Raw genomic sequence first — 20,952 nt, 5'->3', positions numbered from 1 at the left:
GGCGAATGAACAAAAGAGAAATTGGTGAAGAAACCAGTAAAGCCAGTTGACCCGACAGCTTCATCTGAGCCAGGAACCAGGATTGGTTTAAAAGCTGGATTTTCAGTCTCGCTGACATATCGCGGAGGGATACCGTGCCGACTTTCACACGGCTACGGTCACTGCAGTTTGGCTCGTGAGTCGTCAGCCAGTCACTTTGATTGGCCACAGACTCCGTGTTTCCGCAGGCTGCAATTAATTAGCGGTGATGTCGGGTTGCGGAAACAAAGTTTTTGTCAGAAAATGGAAAAGTTGCGGTGGTTGTGACACAGAACAGGTCTGAAGAAAAGGTTGTGTCTAAAAAAACTGTAATGAGTTCTGCATAATCCTTTCTTGATTGACTATTTATCATATGCAGAACAGAGGCGTTTTTCTGAGGCGTCTCTTCTGTTCTCTGTCGTGGCTTTGAACGGAGCATGATGTGGAGATAAAGATGAACCAGTTTCCCCTCAGGATCCTGATTCCATTCAGTCCTCCCAGACTTCTACTGGCACTGTTCTGTTCCCGCTGCTCCAGCTTCTTTAATCTTCGAGTCCTTCAGGGCTGTCAGTTTTTCCAAAAGTCGTGTTTAACGCAAATTGTTGGAAATGATACTGGATTGCTTTGCTTGCTACGGTCCTTCATTTTAACACCGGAAAACACCCAACATGACTGGCTTAGTGTCAAGAGAACATGCAAGCTGTTCGTGAGCGCCCCCTGCGGGATCATGAGGCTAACTACTTCAGATGGTCGGACGGGCTTTAAGACCGTTTGTTATGAGGTTGAATATGAACCTTTGTTCCAAAGACAGAATGAATGTTGGAATTTCAAAATTAAAGGGAGAGCCTGAACGTTTCATTCAATCATAACAGGAAGTTCACCCCCCCTCTTAGAAAACACTGTAAGATGGACACACCTCAAAATGTACCTCGATGAATCAGACCCTCTTTCCTCTAATCACTATAATTGCTGTATACAATTTTTTTTTTCTTCTCATTTTTCAATTAGTTTCCAAGCAGCAGGATTGTTCTGGCGTCACTGGAACACTACCTTTGGGCTCTGGCCCTTGCACTCCGTATAATTGGTTGCTTGTAATGACGAATGTAGCAATCAACAGATTTGAAAGTGATCCATTACTTTGTGTGGTCTGAGTCATTCTTCTTTCTGTGTTGGTCATGAAATATGAAGCTAAATGGAAATGTAGTGATTTTCGCCTGTTTCCTACGTTGCAGCTCTCGTACAGATAGCATTTCACACCACTCTGACCTTCCCACCCCAACATCATCTCAGAGTGTTATTTCTGATTATCCATTTCCCGGCTCCTCCACGCTCTTCTTTCACTACTTTCCGTCTTAACTGTTTCCTTTCTTCCACACCTGTCTTTGCATCTCTTTGAATCTCTTAGCAACCACATATTGTTTGCTTTTTTGACCCAATGTGTTTGGGTTGCCTCTCCCATAATTGGAGCGAGATATCTCGAGAACACCTTAAGAGAATTTCTTCAAATTGAGTACAAACATTCAGTTGGATTCAGTGATAATCTGATTAGATTTTGGTAGTCAGAAATCAAAGGTCAAGGTGACCTCATATGGTAATTTCTTAATCTCTGTCCCCCTTTCTTTAGCCTTTTCCCTTATTTTTCCCTTGTCTCCTTATGTATGTCTTTCTCATGGGAAGGAGAACATTTTTCGCACTTAAACCAAAAAAGCAATTTTACCAATATTTGATAATTTATTTAAAAAGAGAACGATCAGTGATCAAACCCTGGATCTCTCAGCGTCACTCTGTGTGCTTGATGCTTTGACTGCTTTTTGTTTCAGTGCCGTGGCCCAGTTAACTGATAGGACTCAGGAGTCAGTCACTCAAGTGATGGAACTTTTGCTTCGTTGCTCTGCTCTCTCTTGTCATCTTCAGCTACAACTAAGATCCAATGCTTACAAAGTTTAAGTCTGAGACACAAAGATATTCGTTCTGTTTGCCGATGTCCTGCAGTTTTTTACATGATTGCCTAAATCCTGATACTACTGCCTGAGTGTCTGATGCTGTCCCCACTCCCCTCCTCCTGGTGCTCTCTCTCTCTCTCTCTCTCCGCTCCCCCTGCTTCTCATTTGTGTTGCTGTGCAGGCGCCGCGAAGAGCATGCATCTAAGCAGGTTGGCATAACATGAGAGAGGGTATTCATTTTGATATGGCGGTAATCTTCTGTTAAATCCCCAAAGAGTGAAACACAGCCGCCTGCAGCTTTGCACATATTTTATGTTTAAAATGGTTTTCTCTTCTTCTTCTTCTTCCTCTTTTTCTTCTGTCCAAATATGCCCCTCGTCCAGATCAGTTCTCTCTGTGTGTGTGTGTGTGTGTGGGGGGGGGGGGGGGCATGTATGGGTGGGAATTAGTGAGACTTAATGTCACTGTCCCCCGGTTAAGGCGCTGGTTAAGCTAAGCACCCTGGCATGGGTTTATAAGAGGAGATTGTGATCCCAGGGGGCAGCTGTGTGTCATCAGTGCTTAGATGTGTGGTGGGTAAAACTTGAAGGTGGCTGATAATTCTCTCTGCTGAGCTGATTGGATTCGTTTATATGTAGATTAGTTTGGAGAAGCAATACAGACAAATCTTTGCACTTTGTGGCATCGCTGTTAGTCCCCGATTGTATATGGGGATTTTATTTTTCTCAGCTCTGCACGGTGGTGCTGTGGTTAGACGGTTTCTTCTGGGTACTCCAGCTTCCTCCTAGCCTGGGTGCCAGACGAATTTAGCCCCGCCCACAACATTTTTTGGTCGGGAAGTTCGGTCTGGAGTCGCTCCGTTGGCGAGAAATTATCTCCGAACAGAAGCTGTTCGGACCAATCAAATTATCAGGGCGGGCTTTATACGATGATGGACAGATGATCAACAGTTACGTCATCAACTACGTTATCAAAGAGCGCTTGGGTTGACATTGTTTTCCACAAACATGCCTGCCCCTGGAGAGCTGAGATAGAGTAGATGAGGCTGATCGTGTTGGTAAGTTCTCCGTGTATCTTTAAATTCTTTTTACAACACCGGCAAAAATCGTTCTTCATCTTCTTCTTCTACTTCTTCCAGCGTGCGTGCAGTTGAGTTCTGTTGACAACAACTATGCGTCGCTCAACATACGTCACATACTACGTTGCTCTGATTGATTGTAGGTCTATCCAACTGAGCGAAGAGGCATTTTTTTTCCCTGGTGCGGTTGAAACACGCCCCATAATCACAGCCCAATGGAACTGTCTCAGACTCATATTCTGACTAGAATCATGAGTATGACAACGTCAGGCTAGCTTCCTCCCATAGTTAAAGGAAATGCAGTTTAGGTTAATTGAGAAACTTTAACTTGACCAGAGGTTTGAATGTGAGCGTGAATGGTTGTTTTTTGTATGTTGTCTTTGTGATGCACTGGCAACCTGTCCAGTGTACCTCACCTCTCGTCCAATGTCAACTGGGGTTGGCTCCAGCGCCCCCTAGCGCCCTTAGTGGTATAGGTGTTGGATGGATGCACTATAATTAAATCAATCACCACTTCCTCTACACTATACAGAAAGACCTGTTGCACATCGGATTTGCATGTGACGCGCCCCTGCCTTGTTTATTTCACTTATTTTGTTGTTGTTGTGATGCAGCAGGTTACTGTTGGGCGGACTCTGCTAGTTGGTAGTCGCTAGTCCACTGATGAACACTCCTCATTACATGCTTACTTTGTGTTATGTTCGTTGTCAGACAATTTTATTAATATAAATTACCCATACTTTAGCGTTCAACCTGCGTCTCCCTCTCTTTTCGTCGTGCCTTCTGAGCCGGGTCGTGACAAATGGATACAATGTGGGTCGGGGAAGAACCAGTTATATTTTTAAATCGGAGGCTGATTCCAAAATATTTACACTTTCTCTAACATAGTGAGAAATGGCGTTTTTCAACATGTTCTTAGATTTCTCCGAGAATTATTCACAGGTCTTAATGAAACAAATCAAGCATGTTCAGGGGATATTTCTGAGTGTTTGCAATTTGGTGCGGATCTAAATAACAATCTGCAGCGAGTGAATTTAAATGTGGTTTCATGTAGGGACTGCCTTGGCAGAGGTTTGCACTCTAATGAGCATCATTCCTAACAACTTGGTGTTTAATGTTTTATTTTTATTTCAACCAATGACTGCAGCCAGTACGGAAATTACATTTTCATATTTTCTTCATCACCTTGCTTTGCCCTAAAATTTGAGGTATTTTTTCGGGTGTGAGATGAAATGAAGATTGGATCCTGAACATTGACATGAGCTCAATAAGTATTGCTTGAAACGATGGCAGTGTTGCAACCTGATAATGTGGATGTGTGTGTTTTACTTTCAGAAATACAAGGAGTTTGAGCGGGCGGTGCATGTGGAGGAGATTGATGGGCTGCGGCTGGTGAAGAAGCTGGCGGAGGACATGGAGGAGATGTTTCACAAGAAAGAACAGGCGATGAAGGTACGACTCGTTTCCTAGACTAAATCTTAATTTTTCACACCGAAGCAAAAACGTAATCTGAATTGAGCCAAAATATAAAAATGTCCTCTTAACAATAAGAATATCATGTTAAGTACACACAATACAACGCTGACCATGTACATTTTCTGTTACATCTTTTCCCAGAGCGGCTGGGAATTCAAAAGTAAAGATACAGGACTGAGCTGAATGAAATTACTTGGTAAAGTGCTTATTTCTGAGCGCTCTGCCGACCGTATTGGATGTCTGAAGAAGTGCTGTCGTGTCAAATTGCCCCAGTGAAACCAGACACATCTGGAGTGTGGTGTGTATGTGTGTGTAAGCGAGAGAGAGATGTGAAAGAGAGAGAGAGAGATGTGAAAGAGAGGCTGTCGGGGCTGAGGTGACAGACAGAGAGAGGCTGTGATCCACCCATCAGTGCCTGTGTCACTTCATCGATCTGCTCAGACCTAACATCAGTATTTGGACGAGGCCAGTTTAGGACAAAGCTCCTACAGTGAATCTGAAACCGTATGATTTATAATTTTGATGTGCTCGTTTGTGGACCTCATCCATTTTGAATACATATCAGACGGCAATAGTCAATGACCATGCAGATTTAGATACATGTCAAATATGTTTAGCTTATTAAATATAAATTATGTAATATGTAATATATATTATATATTTGAGTACTTTTAGCATAATTTCAGCATCTTCCAACCAAATATATTTGTCATAGATTGTTTTGGCTTTTACGACCTGTGTTAACTTCCCCCTGACCTCCTACTTTGCAGAGAATGGGTTAGAAGCAACAAGTTTGTTTTACATTTGTGAGGCTATAGCTTTTCATTCACTGTATATTCCTGCTAGACACGTGTCCAACATGTTCATTCGAGTTTCCATCAACTAACCCTACACCTGCATGATAGAAGCTCAACCTGCTCTGAGGGTCGACCTAGACTTGACTCAGATATTTCTTTAATTTAAAGATTTGTTGTTTATTTACTTAATTACATCTTTTTCATTTCAAATATAATTGTAAATTTGGCCTGATACTATTTATTACTGTTGAATTACATAATATAGCTTATTTTATTGAATGGCGAGCTGACTGTTTGGTCCAGCCAGTCATTGCCATTTCTTCCAGTTGGTTTTGATGAGGTGAAACTTGTTGACATCAGTTGTTTTTACTCATTACTTTCATCCATGGATGTTTTCTTAGTCTGGAATAGAAGCGAGGCTTTGGATAACTCAGTAAATTGTCTTTTTGGTCGGTTCATTTGCTTTTCTTGTTTTTCTAATCATAAAAGGCAACAGTGAGTCTGTGTTTGCTTTCAGACGGATTTTAAAGCTGTTTTGTGTGCGTCCTTGTTTCTCTGAAATTCTACAACAGTGGAGACCAGGACAGAGTTAGCATAAGCCATAGAGGCAGAGATGCTACAGATATGTGTCGTAAGCCTGGAATATCCCTCCACTACATTTTGTGGATAATACTCAAGCTTGGGCTGTTAGTTAGATACATTTTGTTTTGTTTTCTTCTTTCTCAGTTCATTCAGATGTTGTTGGTATATGTGACATGGGCAGTTACAGCATGTGTGTATGTGAGTGTGTCTGCAGTTGTAGATGCATGTGTGTGTGTGTGTGTGTGTGTGTGTGTGTGTGTGTGTGTGTGTGTGTGTGTGTGTGTGTGTGTGTTTGTTTGTGCGCACGTTTGTGACAGGTGCAGTTCAGGATGTGTCCACGGAGCTCTGCCTCTCTGGCTGCAGCTCGAGCTCCGGGTGATAGATCCTATCAGGACAACATGGTGCTGTTCACAGAAATTGGATTTCTCTCAGAGAGTCTGGTTGGAGGATACAAGCTGAAAGAGACATGAGGGAGAGAGAGAGAAGAGAGAGAGAGAGAGGGGAGAGAGAGGGAGGGACACTGATAGTGACAAACAATTTCCGTGCCTTGGTTTTGCCCGTGCCTGTGTTATTAGTCGTCTGCATGATGCAGTTGCCCACATTGATTACATGACCGCGCCTGTTTCACTGTGTTACATTAATTTTGTTCACATGCACCTGTCTCCACTGAGCACATAGAGAAGTAATCATTGTAAATGTGAGTCATCAGGCATTTTCTCCTACTTGTATGCAATAACTGTTGGCATAAACACATGGTTTTAATTGAATAGTGTTAATCTCCCGTTAGGAGTTAATCAGCTCTCTCATAATAATGAACATTATTTTTTAATTAAACCAGCGCCATATGCTTTCCAAACCAGTATAGGCTGTTTTCAATCTAGTTTAATCTTTCATTATTAAATGGTTTTAACCGTCTGATAAACTTGCTTGACGACAGTTGTCTGTGTGTTCCATCGCTTGGAGAGTGAGTTAAACCCCCCGAGATATGAGGGCTCGCTTTGCTAATGGCTTCTCTAAAGGTGCCTGCTGAATGCTGGAGGCCTGAAGATTGTACATGTTAGGGGAGGGTTGGGCCGAAGGCTGAAAGTCATCACGATGTTCAGGCTGCCACCATGATCACCCTCCACACACCCTATTATATTTAACACTTTTTTCCTATTCTTATCCTATTTACATATAGGCCTAATATGAATCTTTTGTTAGTAAGTTGGTTAGTTAGTTTGTTAGTTTGTTACAGATAAATTGTTTGTATTGTTTGCATTGAATTTAAAAGAAAAATACACAAAAGATAAAAACACTAGTTAGTTGGACAGTTATGATCCAAGTGTACAAGTTTCATTGATTGCTATGAAGTGAATGGAAGTTCATTTTGGGGAAAAGCCATCAACGACAATGACACAACACAAAGACGTCCCACTCTGTCTCATTTATTGGGGATGCAGAAACACCCGGTCCACTCATGCCTGTACAGTAGTGTTACACAGTGGCTGATCGTCTCTCACACATTATCATTGACAGGGCAGTGGCGTGCAGAGTGAGCGTAGACTCATAACAGCCGAGTGTAGTTCAGGTCCGCCGTAATGTTAATTAGTTACAGCCAGCACGATGAAGCGGCAACAGCAACCAGTCGGTGCATAAAATGAGAAGCTGCAGTTTGGTATTTTCGATCCTAATGATATTTGCTCATGATTATTGGAGCCTAGAAAACTTGAAGCCATTTGTGTCCGAAAGTCATTTCAGCGGACCTCGGTCAAACCTCAGAGTGTTGTGTTCACTACTGTGAGGGCAATACATGTTATGTGGTGATGTGATGTTTTTGACTGGTGTAGCAGAATTTTCAAAGATGAAAGTCTTGTGAGGAGAAGAAAAAGTTAATATTATCTGGAAGAAACTTTAAGAAAGCAGGGAGGTAAAGAAAAGCCCCATGCACACGTTCATGGAGAATTTAAACCTTGTCAGCTGTTATCATGATTCCAGATCAGCTCCACCCGTCTCATTTCCACTGCTGACAGTGATAGCCATGTGATGAATGGTTATTCACCAACATTAAGTCCTTCTCTTTTCGCCAGTTTCTTTTCTCTTCAGTTAAACCGGACTCTCTCCTGTCTGCCCCTTGCGTTCTCGCCTGTCCTCAAGCGTCCCTATACCTCCCTTCTTCGTCTCACCTCTCTCTTCCCGTTTCTCTGCCTTTATGCTAAAGCACATGTGGCGCTTCAGCGATCCAATTTCCGTGCAGGCGCTCTCCGCTGTCGGTCAGCGCGGTTTTATCTCTCCCGTCTCCACATCGATTCCCCCTCTTTATCGCTCGCCGCCACCTGCGGAGAGACAGCAGCTTGCACGGCTGTAAAAGGATGCGTCTGTTAAAGTGTGTGTCGGCTTGCTGATGTCATTCTCTTAGACTGTGTGTAGGTGAGAAAAGGCTTGCACTTTCATTCCTGTTCTTTCATTTTGATTTGGAGAAATCAAGAAAGTAGAGAAACAAATTTATACAATTAATTTATAGCAGTTGAGCTTCCTGCGCGTTGTGCGTTTTGTGTAACAAAGAGCGACAGTGTATGTACTATTGTGTAATTGCAACTGCGACTGGTGTTCATTCCTTATCATCTCCATATTATTATGGCAATGTTGCGTCATTTAGTTCCTTCACCAATTAAAGTGCGGGTCCATTATAAGATTAAAAAGGTCAATCGCACAACATTGGGAAAGTAAACATGTGCTTGCAAAGGATGTTTTGTGTGTGTGTGTGTGTGTGTGTGTGTGTGTGTGTGTGTGTGTGTGTGTGTGTGTGTGTGTGTACTGTAAATCCATGTGTGTGTATATTTATGTTTATTTTAGGGCTCAGCATCTTAGCTCAGCATAGTTGCTTTTTAATTACTGTTACCTTCATCAGGTCCTGAGTCAGTGGGATATTATCATTATCATTGTCTAACAGCCTCTCCTCTTCCTCTTCCTCTTCCTCTCCTCTCCTCTCCTCTCCTCTCCTCTCCTCTCCTCTCCTCTCCTCTCCTCTCCTCTCCTCTCCTCTCCTCTCCTCTCCTCTCCTCTCCTCTCCTCTCCTCTCCTCTCCTCTCCTCTCCTCTCCTCTCCTCTCCTCTCCTCTCCTCTCCTCTCCTCTCCTCTCCTCTCCTCTCCTCGCTGGCTGGAAAAAGCCGGAGCAGGCGGTTTTAAAGAAACAGTGAACATGTTGTTATCAAAGTTGAAAGGCGTGGAACTATTGTAATGTCCCCTTTGAAGTCGAGCACGACTGTGTTTCATGTGACAAATGCACTTCAAAGCGGAGTGGATGCCTTGCTGCTAGGGCTGTTTCTCCTGTAATGGTATTCAGTCTCCGCTCTGTACCTGCTGATATCATTTACCTGTGGCAGCTACACCTCTGTGGTCCTCCACATGATTACCAGTGTAGAGCGGAGGCGGTCTGCGTAGGTGTATGTCACAAACACAAGGCACACAAGCGCACACGCCGGACTTGTAATGAATTTTCCTCTGCCAGCGAAACCTCCTGTGAACATTAATTTTCGCTACCTGACAGTGCACAGTGAATTTCAAACATGAATTTAGTATTTCAAAAATGTGGAGTAACTCATCATCTGCAGGAGACGATTTGAATAAAGATGTGCTCCCTCTTATTAGCTGAAAAGAATTGCTGGTGTTTTACATTTTCCTCTCGGTTTTTGTAGTTTTAGCCGGCATTTGGTACCAGTGATTTATTGATGAGAAATTCAAATTAATCCCCGACAGACCAACAGGCCAAGAAAAAAAAAAAGTATTGTTTTATTTAACACAACAGTTTACAGACTTACTTCCAGTTCTAACTTTTCCTGCCCAATTACTGTAATTCATGATTATTACTGATACTTTAGGTCCCCTCACTTTTGATTTATTCTCAAAATATAGTGTTCTTTATGCCTCCACCCTTTCGACAGCCGTGGCTTCCACACGTCCTTGTGAACAGAATACCTCAAAAACGCCCTGAGGGAATTTCATCAACTTTGGCACGAATGTTCACTTTGACTTAAGGATGAACTGAATACATAATGGTCAAAGGTCAAGGTCAGTGTGACATTAGAAAACATTTTTTCTGTTTCATATGCTGATTATGACCAAATTAACTCAATGTCTATTATTGAATCCAGTCAAAGTCTTCACTACATTGATCATATGAGGTTGGAAGAGACAAGGGTGTGAATTGCAACTTAACTGGTTAACTGGGCCATACAAAAGTGAGGTTGTAATTTTCACAGAACAACAAAACATCCAAGTTGTCATCCCTAAGTAGTGTATATTTTAAACTCCAGAAAATCTGCAAAATACATAAATTTAATAAACATTCTTATCCAATTCTGTGATCTGAGTATACAGAGTTGTGAGCATCAAGGTAAAGGTTTGTTGGCATTAATTCAGTTCATGAGGAGCAATATATTCCAAATAACACAGAGAAGCTGACCCGAAACATGTGAGATGATATTTCCACATTGAAATCCACATAAAACACATTTAATGCTGTTTTTCTTCAGTTCCCTGTTTCACCATTTGGTCTGCAGATTTTTTTTCTCAGACGTGTATTCAAGGTAAATTTGCTTATCTCAGATTTTGCCTCCTGAGTTGGTGTCATCCGGCCCTGCTGTGTCCTTCGCCCATGTCTGCCTTCCTGCCTGGCTCACCACGCTTGTCATGCTGAGCTCACACCACTGCTCCCCTCTTTTCCCTCATTTCATTAGCTGTCTTCAGTATCACATCGGGGGTGTGGGTGTGTGCGTGTGTGTTGAGAATGATGGCTGCTAATGACAAGGCAGAGCCAGCCAGCAGATGTCAGGACCGGACAGGCCAGCGACCATCTTTCCCTTTTCCTTGTCTTTAGTTGTTTTCCTGTCACCAAGTCATCAAATTGAGAGGGAGGGGATTGTTTTTATTGAATGATGAAATTAGGACGTTGGCCTGGAGGATGGGAAGGTAACTGTCAAGAAAAGGACCATAAGTCAAAAGTTCAGTCCGAGCGTGAAACGAAAGTGAAGGGGGAGGAAATATGAGAGGGCTGGATTAAGCACTTCATATTCCCTTTCAGTCAGCAGAACTGCTGAGAACTTGTCAAGTATTGATTATTGGGATCTGATGTTTCAAAAACGCACCACTCTCCTCCCTTTCCCTCCATTCGCGCCTGTCTCTCCCCCAAGCTCTGCCTCCTTGGCTCCTGCCCAATCCTAATGTGCAAACGGAGGAAGCAAAGTGTCACAGAGCACTTTTCCATTTTGTTGATGCTGCAACTCTTCCTGGCCTGGTTTGACAATATTAATTGCTGTCCCCAGTGCTATTGATGGGATGACCCGAGCCAGTCTTGCTAAGCCCAGCTCAGGCCTCAACGGATCAGGCCTCTGGCAGAACCCAGACCCGTCGGACCTGCCCTGATCCAGCTGGCCAAGTTAGCATTTCCCTTTACATCTGAGGAAAAAAAATCTGGCCAAATAGAATCATGCCACTGTTTTTCAAGTGAGAGAAAAAAGTCAATAGCTTTTATCTACACGTGCAGATATAAATAGATTAATTTCGGTTACTCTTTGTTATTGGAGCATTATAAAAAGAAACACAATGGAATGTCAAGATCTCTTAAAAGAATAATAACATCCAAAATATTTAATAAAATAAAAGTTGAGGTTGAGCCCAAAGTACAAATGCATGCTGAACCAACAGCGTGGCACCCCTGGGAATATCTTCATGCAAGTCTAGTTAGAACTGAAGTGAACTGTGGTCTTGTCCATGGCTTCCTCAGGAGAACATTCAGATTCAGGCCACTGCCCTCCCCTCCTCTTGGTGGAGGGAATGTGCCGAGGCAAGGCTTAATGTACTTCTAAAAAAAAAAAGAGGCATTTAACTTCCGCTACCAGTCAATAATGTATGGGAACCCCCCCTTCATCCGCTGCTCCTCTGCTTTTTCTGGCAGCGGTTGTTGGCATAGATCAGCTATATGACAGCCTTCGCTAACTCTCACAGCTTCAGCGTTTGCATTCATAATGGATCGGCATTTGTTAAGGTCAGCGGCTTCCACCATCAGGAAAAGCTGCACAGCGAGTACAGCGCCGGAAACAATAAGACAATCACGCTGACAGCTAAATGAGGGGGATCGTTTATGAACTTTCGAAAGCGTAAACAAGCTGAATCTGTCGTCGGGAAAATCATGATCGCAGGATGTTAGGTAATGAAAGGGGGGGGGGTGCAAATGTCAGAGGAGCGGACTGGAAGGGTGGATTGAGAAAAGATTGAGATTGGGTTTAGTTGAATGGGAAGACATGAATATCAGTAGGTTTCTTTCATGCATCTGACTTTTGTGTCAATTAAAATGAATCCCTTTTAATAGGGCCTTTCACAGGCATCATGTGTATATGCATTATTTGATCAAACATGACAGGTCTTAAGCATCGTGGAAAGTGCTGACAAGGCTAGATCTGTAAGGAAGCGGTTTGCATTCACTTGAGGAAAAAATAAATCTGATCCGGTTTTCGTTGTACCAAAACAGCAGATTATTTTTAATAGAAAATGATCTCATATGATTTTAGATAGTTCTCATTCAAAACATATTTTTTGGTTTGAGACATATGGAGATACTTGTGTCTATAAGTGTTTAACCTCTGTTGACACTGTACGTGTCACCATGCAGCACTGTTAGAGGGTTGCTCATCAGGGTTGAGCTGATATGAAACAACCGCAGCTCCCGTGCCAGTGAGAGCTTCTTGTAGGATTTGAGGTATATTTTTTATTAATTTATGTTGTAGATTCCAAAAAACGGATAATTTCTCCCAAAAAGAAAAGGAAAATCAGCTCTGTTTTTCTTAATTAACAAGATAATTAATTAATTAATTCAGAAAAAATTAGCAGATTTAGTTTTTCTAAAGTGAATGCAATATCTTTCCATAAATCTGAACTTCTTAACCAAACATATTGTTTCTTGGAGAGGAGAGGCGGTGGACTAGTGGCAGAAACTTGGACTGTGGGCAGAAAAGGTCTCTGGTTCGACTCCACGGAGAAACAACAAAAAGACGAACCTGGATTGATCTGTCCAAAAATCCAAGAGGATTCTCCCTACCCTGTCTAGTGCCCCTGAGCAAGGCACCTTACTCCCCCAACATCTACTCCCCGGGCGCCGTACATGGCTGCTCACTGCTCTGTGTGTCCTGCACCAGATGGGTTAAAAGCAGAGGTTAAATTTCCCCTTGCATGAGTGTGCCTGTGCATGCCTCTGCATGTGTGTGGGATACATAAAATGTATCTTAATCTGTATCTTAATCTTGTGGTTTGATTTTGGCTTAAAAACACAAGGAAATGGCTGCATGTCTGTGTGAGTTTTCTTCAGGTGCTCTGGCTTCCTCCCGTCCAAAGATAGACAGATTGGGGTTAGGTTTCTTGTTGGGTGTGAATGTGAGCGTGAATGCTTGTTTGTCTCTGTATGTCGGTCCTGCCACACGCTGGCGACCTGTCCAGTGTGTTCCTCGCCTTACGCCCAACGTCGGCAGGGATTGGCTCCAGCTCCCTCAGAGGACAAGTGGTATAGATGGTGGATGGATAGAAAAACGAGGCAGTGTAGATAAAACAGAGCCTTATCCAGACTAGACCGGTTGGGTTGGGTCTCGTCAGGTTTGAGTTGAGAATCAAAGCCCTGTAGTGAGCACAGAGGACAGCGGAAACCCATCAGGGATCTGTAATCAGGTGGAGATGCAGACTCTTTTTCTGGCGCTAACAAATTTAATCCAATTACCACAGCAAGTCTTGTTAGCGCTGCGTGTTCCGTTTCTACGCTGTCAGCTACAGTGAAGGCTTATGAACGCGGGTGTTTGATTAGGAGCGTGTGTGTGTGTGTGTGTGTGTGTGTGTGTGTGTGTGTGTGTGTATGTGTGTGTGTGTATTTTCAGGGAGGCAACAGGGCCTGCCTCTCTGACTGTGGCAGTTTAATTAGCGCTGTCGTCCTGTACCGAGCCCGGATGGAATGACGTGAGAAGAAAAGTCATTTCCTCTCTCTTTTTAAACGGCCACATACACTTCGGCAGGATCACCTATTTCCAACAAGAGGTGGCAGGCTCATTTGAATTTTATATTTGTATGTGAGAAACACGCAAACACACTCGCAGATGCCGACAGCAAAACAACACACTCACACCCACGCACACACACACACACTCAGATAAGTACAACACACCACCTCGAATCCCGGTGATGCGTTGAATTAAAATTCACAGTGGTCAGTTGCACTTATCTCGAGTCAGTTTTTCCGAATGAAAATCTCCCTGTTATTAGTTATTTTTACCCTGGAGCGTTAATTCCCATCTTCTACATGCTAAGATACAACACATGAATAATATGCCACCATAGATTATCCGCAGGTCAGAATCGAGTGTTTGAATTTTCAGCAGAGTGTAGGAGAGATTAAATAATTGGCCATGTGCAATATCAATGAATATATTCCATGAGATGATGTAATACTGTGCAATAGGCTACATTTTGTATGTGTGTGTATGACTCATTAACAGGCTTAATTTTCTCACAAAAACGTACCACTGTGACACATTCTTGCTGTTCTCAGAATCACACATGCATACACTCACATTCAGTGATTGACATTTGCGAAAGCGGCTGCAAGTCTGAATAGGTCAAAGGGCTAATATCATAACACGTGTCAGCTAAGAAAAATCATTAACACTGACGTTTTTGAACAAACACACACACGCAAATGCTGAAACATGTGTGTTGTATCGACGCCGGCTTCACAGGCAGCTCCTGACATTTCGCTGGGAGTGTGGGGCTAAGCGTTCAGATCTTTTGAGAGTATTATTCTCTCATTCTTCTCCCATCCTCCTTTTATTCCAACGTCCTTATCTGTGTTTGTTCCTAGAGCATTCTTTGTTGTGCAAATGTGTGCTTTTTTGTGGTGCCTGTCAATGACCGGATGTACGAGCATGGGCACAAACATACAAACACACACGCACACAAAAACGCACACCCTAACCTGAACTATACCTAACCCTAACCCTAAAATCAAGTCTTAACCCTCAAACAAACCTTTGAAAAAATTGAGGACTAGCCAATTTGTTCTCAGTCAGTAAGGTCTATGCTCAGTACAAATACACACACACACACACACACACTCACTTACATGCATGCTGTCTCACAGGCACCGGGGACGAACCTGAATAAATGTATCCATGAATCAATAGTCAAATAGAACCAGGTACAGAATGATATGCAACGATATGCATCGGCCAGGTGTGTTGCTATGGTGAAGAAAATGATTGGCCGTGCTCTAGATTACAGTGTTGGCTTTCCAAAACAGCCTGCGTGCACACAGACAGTAGCAACACAACACACACACACACACACACACACACACAGAGCTGTGCTGAAATAAGGTGGCTGATTGCAGTAGTTTCACGACTAAAGCCATTTGAATGGAAATGTGAAGTGAAAGTGAAAACTCACAGACACCGGGGCCAGCTGTGAATGTCGGAGATGACCTGCTATGAGAACATACAATATGAATCACAGCTGGAGGTAGAAAGAAGTGCTTGTGTACTTGCCCCTCGCTCCAACCGATTTTATACAGTTTGAAAGGATTCTTGCGTCGGTGGTGAAAGACGTCAGTGTTCGAGTCTGTTGTGGGGTCTGGTTTCCTGGTGCGTGTCATACTTTTCATACCCAACAGAAGTAGCCCCTTGTTGTGATTTGACTGGTTTGAGTCCGTTTGTCATGTTCACGCTCCTCTTGCTTTCTTTGTGTTGCTTTTGTGCAAATGTGCCAGAAGAATGCGTTGTCAAAATGAAGGAAAATAGTGGAGTTAAGAGTGTGATTTGCTACATTACAAAATACAAGAGCATTATACTGTGTTAAACAACAGATGATGTTGATTGTCACAAAATATATAATGTCTATAAATATTGTCATTATACACTGCCTGAATGTGATCCAATGTGTTGTTCTGTTCCCCTTGTTTCACATGTTTGCCATCTCTAAAGAAAACATACTTCCCAGGATTGAGTCATCACAGACTTCTTCCAAAATCATCTGCTTCCATACTAAACCTCTCAGCCACCACGCTAGTTACTGATCATAACCTCTCCTTCACTTTGCTGGTCTTTGATGACAAATTCTGCAGGAATTGTGTTGCCTCTGAATGAACAGCCCTGAATACACTGCCTCAGTGACGCAATTTATAAAGATCTAAACATATGGTTACAGGAGTATGTGTGTGTATACAGTATGTGACCAAGTGTTGTGTACTTGTGTGGGAATCCGTACAAGCAGTGAAAACAAATCTCCCTTGAAGGCAACACGACTCTCTCGCTGTCTCACGCACATATGCCCAAACTCCCACATATGCACACACACAAACACTCACTAGTCCTTGAATGAATAATCAATAAGAGAAGCAGCAAAACATGAATCAACAGCAAGTGACTCATCAAGTAAAAGTGCCAAACATCCATCGGCTCCGTCTCAGTAATGAGGGATTCCTGCTTGTGTGTTGGCTGAAGAATTAATAATGTAACAAAATATCTTTGACACAATAATAACACCCGTCACTCCTCACTACGTCTATCTTTATGTACAGTCTATGAAGATGACATGTGCTTCTTAAGTTTAAATCCATAGTGTTAATAATGGATTCCGATTCAAATTATGTTGTGAGGTGTCTTTCCCCTGGTTGCCACTGTACAAAAGAATTGTAGTGGAAAAATAACTAAGTGTAGTGGGAAATTGACTAAGTGTGGTTGAAATCTATTTGATAGTTGAAGAGTAGCTTTTTGCATAGCTGTCTTAGACTCCATGACCTGAAATGTTTATGACCTGAAACCTGTTTGACCTTTCTATATACCTGTTTGACCTTTCCATTACTTATTGTCTGTCCAAAGAACCCAATAGAAATGTATGCAAATCATTTATTCCTATGCTTTGGTTCTATCTTAAACTACCTTACAGAACCAGTCTGAACTGGCTCAGGCAAACAGCCTTGTCCTCCTATATAAGACCATGGATTTTGACTGTTCTCCATCTTCACTCTGAGATCCTTTTGGTTTCCCTCTGTTGATCCTTTCTGCAGAAAGCCCCTAATTAAATACATGTAGATAAATTTGTTGTTTCCAGCCTCTTGTATCTCCAGATTTCCATCACAGAATCATGGGAGAAGTGCAGCATACATTTCTTCTTCATTGTCTTTCGTTGGAGAATGACATGACATCATGTTGTCTGCGTTTGAAAAAAACTGTTTTCAAACGATGATTGTTCCCTTGAGAGAGGTAGAGAGAAAGAGAGAGAGGTAGAGAGAGATGGAGAGAGGTAGAGAGTTGACTTGAACACACAGATACCCCTCCAGGCACACACAGCAGACGGTAGCAGCAAGCGGGTGCTGATAGAGTATCTGTGTGTGTGTGTGTGTGTACATGCTTGTCGTTGAGTGCATGTGTAAAACTGCATGAAGCGATGATGGAGATTGCTGTAGTGGTGTCCAAAGAACCCGAGGCACTCATTACCTTTACTGTTGAACCATTTAGGAAAATAGTCTCTCTTCACAAGATGGCCCAAAGTCTGTCTGCTGTCAGTCTGTCTGCTCTCTGTGTCCTCAGGGCTCCAAAGCTTTGGGGGTAAAGCCAGCTGTAAAACTACTTTCTGTATAGATGTGTCTGCTGCGCTTGTTATTTTCTTGACCCGCTAATCAATTCACTTTTGTGCTAAGGCTGTGCTATCTCTCTGCTCTCCCCCCCCTGTAGAGACTGGTGGAGGCAGCAGAGGAAGCCCACCTGCAGCACGAGGAGGATCCAGACCTACAGGTGCGTCTGCTGTATATTCTGACCATTCTAATAACTGGTGTATTTCCTGTTCTTGAAAAATCCTTTATTAAATCGCCCTAAAAATGATTCATCCGAGAGAAACCAGTGCTTCTTTATGGTTGAATGCTGCCACAAACCAGTCAAGTTGCAGTTTACTTGCATGTCTGCAAAGACATTTATAACGTGTGGAGAGTTTGAAGAAATTTATTAAAATGGGATTTAATTAGTTCATACCTGAGTCCAAGTTAAGGTTTGAGCAAATCCTCAAAGTATTCTGGGGATATTGCATTCATGAAAAAAGTGTTTTTTTAAATTACAGCAACCTTGACTTTTAATCCTTGAGACCAAGTGAACAGTGGCATGGACAGACATTATATATTATACATATTAAGATTGTCTTCAGAGTTGAGGTAATTCATCCTTGTATATCCAGAATTTACTCTGTGACCAATTTTCCCTCTAAAATATAAATTATCAATTATTTCTGGTATTTTATTAGTGTTATATTCCTGCTCAAAAACTCAACCCATTCTAAACTGTTCCCAGGGAGTTCCGCCCTCAGTTTTGCAGACTTGGGCATATGCATTCAGCTAATCATATCTGCAAACCCACCCCCCAACTCAGCCTTTGCTCTCATGGTTCTGCCTCAAATCCATTTGAGAAGCTTTAATTTTTAGAGTGCAGCTTCGTATTGCTTGTGTGTGTGTGTGAGAGAGAGAGAGAGAGAGAGAGAGAGAGAGAGGAGTAAGAATAGTGTTTGGATGTGTGCACTTGCCTGGGTTTGTTGCTCATCGAACCCATCTCAGAACAGAGTTTATTAAAGTGGGAGGAGCAACAACAGTAACTTGACTTTTAAAGAGGAAATATGACGCTAAGCCAACTTGGGAGAATTTGCGGCTAAACTACTTTTAAACTCTGTGGTGTGTGTTATGTGTGCCGGTGGCGGTGAGTACGTGTTTACTCTGTCAGCTCTTTAAGACATTACAGTGAATGCCCTGTGGTTTTCTGCGGCCATGGATAATTAAAGAGGATCAATTATTGAACTTCACCACCGACTGCTGTCCAGCTCTGAATCTGTCTCTCCCAGCACTTTTCTATCTATTTTTTTTTTTTTTACGGTCACACGCTTGATTCCCCACGACTTTTGCTACTTTTACACATTAACCTTTAGCACCGCATCCGGCAAAACCTGCTACCGGTGGGCTTATGTGGTTTGTATGGTCACATTTATTTTTTAATGTAGGTAACTAGAGTTCAACAGAAAATGAATTCATAGTTTGATTTATTCTTAAAGCAAAATCTCAAGACGTTGTCTGTTTCCAGCTTTGCTAATGGGAGGAAATGTTACTTTTAATTTCTCCACGCTGGCGATAGTTGTGGTCTGAGGCTTTATATATTCAGGGTGTCAGTCTTGTCCTATTACTTCAAATTTGACCCAAATGTTCACCTGGGCGCAAGGACTTTAGTGATTGAAGGTCAAAGGTTACCTCACAAAATGTGTATTTAGCCATAACCCAATAATTCATCCAACAACGATGTCCAATAAGACACAAGGATGGAAGAGATATTATTTGAATGTGTCGCAAAAAGTCAAAGGTCAACTTCACTGTGGCTACAAAAACTCTATTTAACAGCAACACTCAGGAACAGAAGGGAAATTGTGGCCATATTTTCCACAACTTGAATGATCCCATTTATTCATATTCAAGGAACTGATATCTATGAGTGTGTGCAATTTGGCTCAGCTTGAGTAAATCTATGGTGACTGTTCGGCAATTTGGAGGTATATACACTTTACTGTGCATTGTACTTCTAGTTTCAGTTTTGTATCATTGTAAATTCAAAATCTATTTTACAAAACAAGACAGTTTCCACTCTAGGCCTGGGAATCTTCCTGAGTATTGTTTCAATTAGCAATTAATCAAGAAAATAGAGGCACTTAATGATGAAAATAAACATTATTACTGGCAGATAGGGACAGTTGAAGTGGTGTTCTGTGTAAGAAAATATAAATTAGTTTCTATAATCGGCACATTAACGGATTTTCACTGAAATGGATGCCTTCCAAATTTAGACAGGATTTTAAACAGTCATACAATGTTTTTTAAAAAAGAGGATTTTTTCCAACTTCACTTTGTACTGCCTGACACCCTCTGCGTTCGAACAGCATTCTGGAAAATGTATCACGTAATTTCATGTACCTGTTGAATCAGCCACTGATATCAGCCTGAAAAGAAAATTGCAACGTTTCATTGCAAAATGACTTACTAGGGTGTGTGTGTGTGTGTGTGTGTGTGTGTGTGTGTGTGTGTGTGTGTGTGTGTGTGTGTGTGTGTGTGTGTGTGTGTGTGTGTGTGTGACACTGTGTGGGCTCACAGTGTCGCTTTATGCCAGTAATTGCTTTACAGCGATGAGCCCGGCAAAGCGTCCCTCTGTTTCAGCTTTAATGACACAGCTACGGAGCTGATGGACAGTAAAGAGCTTATAGTGTAGCTTAAAGTTCCACAGTGTTGGGGACAGAGTGATGTCCCATTATCAAGCATAAATACATTTGTTCAACAACATATGTATTGTAAATGTAAGGGTACAAAAATATGGGATTAGCAAATAAAAAAAAAGTTGGAAGAGGACAGGATTGGGATAGACGGACAGAGGGACAGAGGGACAGAAAGAAAGTGGGACGTCTCAACAGAGATCAGTTTTCCTTTAGTTTTTCATTGACCATATTCATTTTAGCATCACAAACGTATAACTCCTTAATTGTGGGTCCCTCAGTGATACTTTAACAAAATATCTTATAAAATTATAAATCCCACTTTACTGGCAAAGCAAGTCATCCTCAGCGGGTTTTTTTTTTACTAAAAATGTCCCGATAAGCTTCAGATGTGCTTCATCATCTCCAACTTTATCATCAGCCTCTTCCTCCTCGTTTTTTTACCACTGCTGCCTCTAACACCACCCGGCTGGTGGATCAGAAGGGTGGAGTCATGGCAGGTAGAGTTTTGTTATAGTTAATTTCATATAATTTAACAAGTAAAATGAGAATTAATATATTGGTTGATTGATTCAAATGTAACCTGTTCCATGTTGTTTACTGACTCCTGTCACAAATGAAAAGCAATAAAAACAACTATGCTATTGTTCTGCATCTTTGTTAGTGTGTCCTTGTTGGTGTCTGTGCGTAAATGAGTGTGTGTGAGTGAGTGTGTGTTTGTGTGTGTGTTAGTTTCTTGGTATTTATCCTTAGTTAAGCA

At 42.1% G+C, this 20,952-nt stretch overlaps 1 protein-coding gene across 2 annotated transcripts in view; it reads left to right on the top strand.

The window, feature by feature from the left end:
* cacna2d3a (calcium channel, voltage-dependent, alpha 2/delta subunit 3a) overlaps nucleotides 1–20,952 on the top strand; it is a 113,248-nt gene that overhangs the window by 21,178 nt on the left and 71,118 nt on the right. For both annotated transcript variants that reach the window (XM_061075215.1, XM_061075214.1), the window contains exons 3-4: nucleotides 4,375–4,491; nucleotides 17,639–17,698. In XM_061075215.1, the coding sequence (XP_060931198.1) occupies nucleotides 4,375–4,491; nucleotides 17,639–17,698 (177 nt within the window). The remainder of the gene's footprint in view (nucleotides 1–4,374; nucleotides 4,492–17,638; nucleotides 17,699–20,952) is intronic.

Source organism: Limanda limanda, chromosome 7, assembly GCF_963576545.1.
Source record: "Limanda limanda chromosome 7, fLimLim1.1, whole genome shotgun sequence".
NCBI lineage: Eukaryota > Metazoa > Chordata > Actinopteri > Pleuronectiformes > Pleuronectidae > Limanda > Limanda limanda.
The sequence above is the reverse complement of the archived record's forward strand: the minus strand, read 5'-3'. Positions and strand labels throughout refer to the sequence as shown.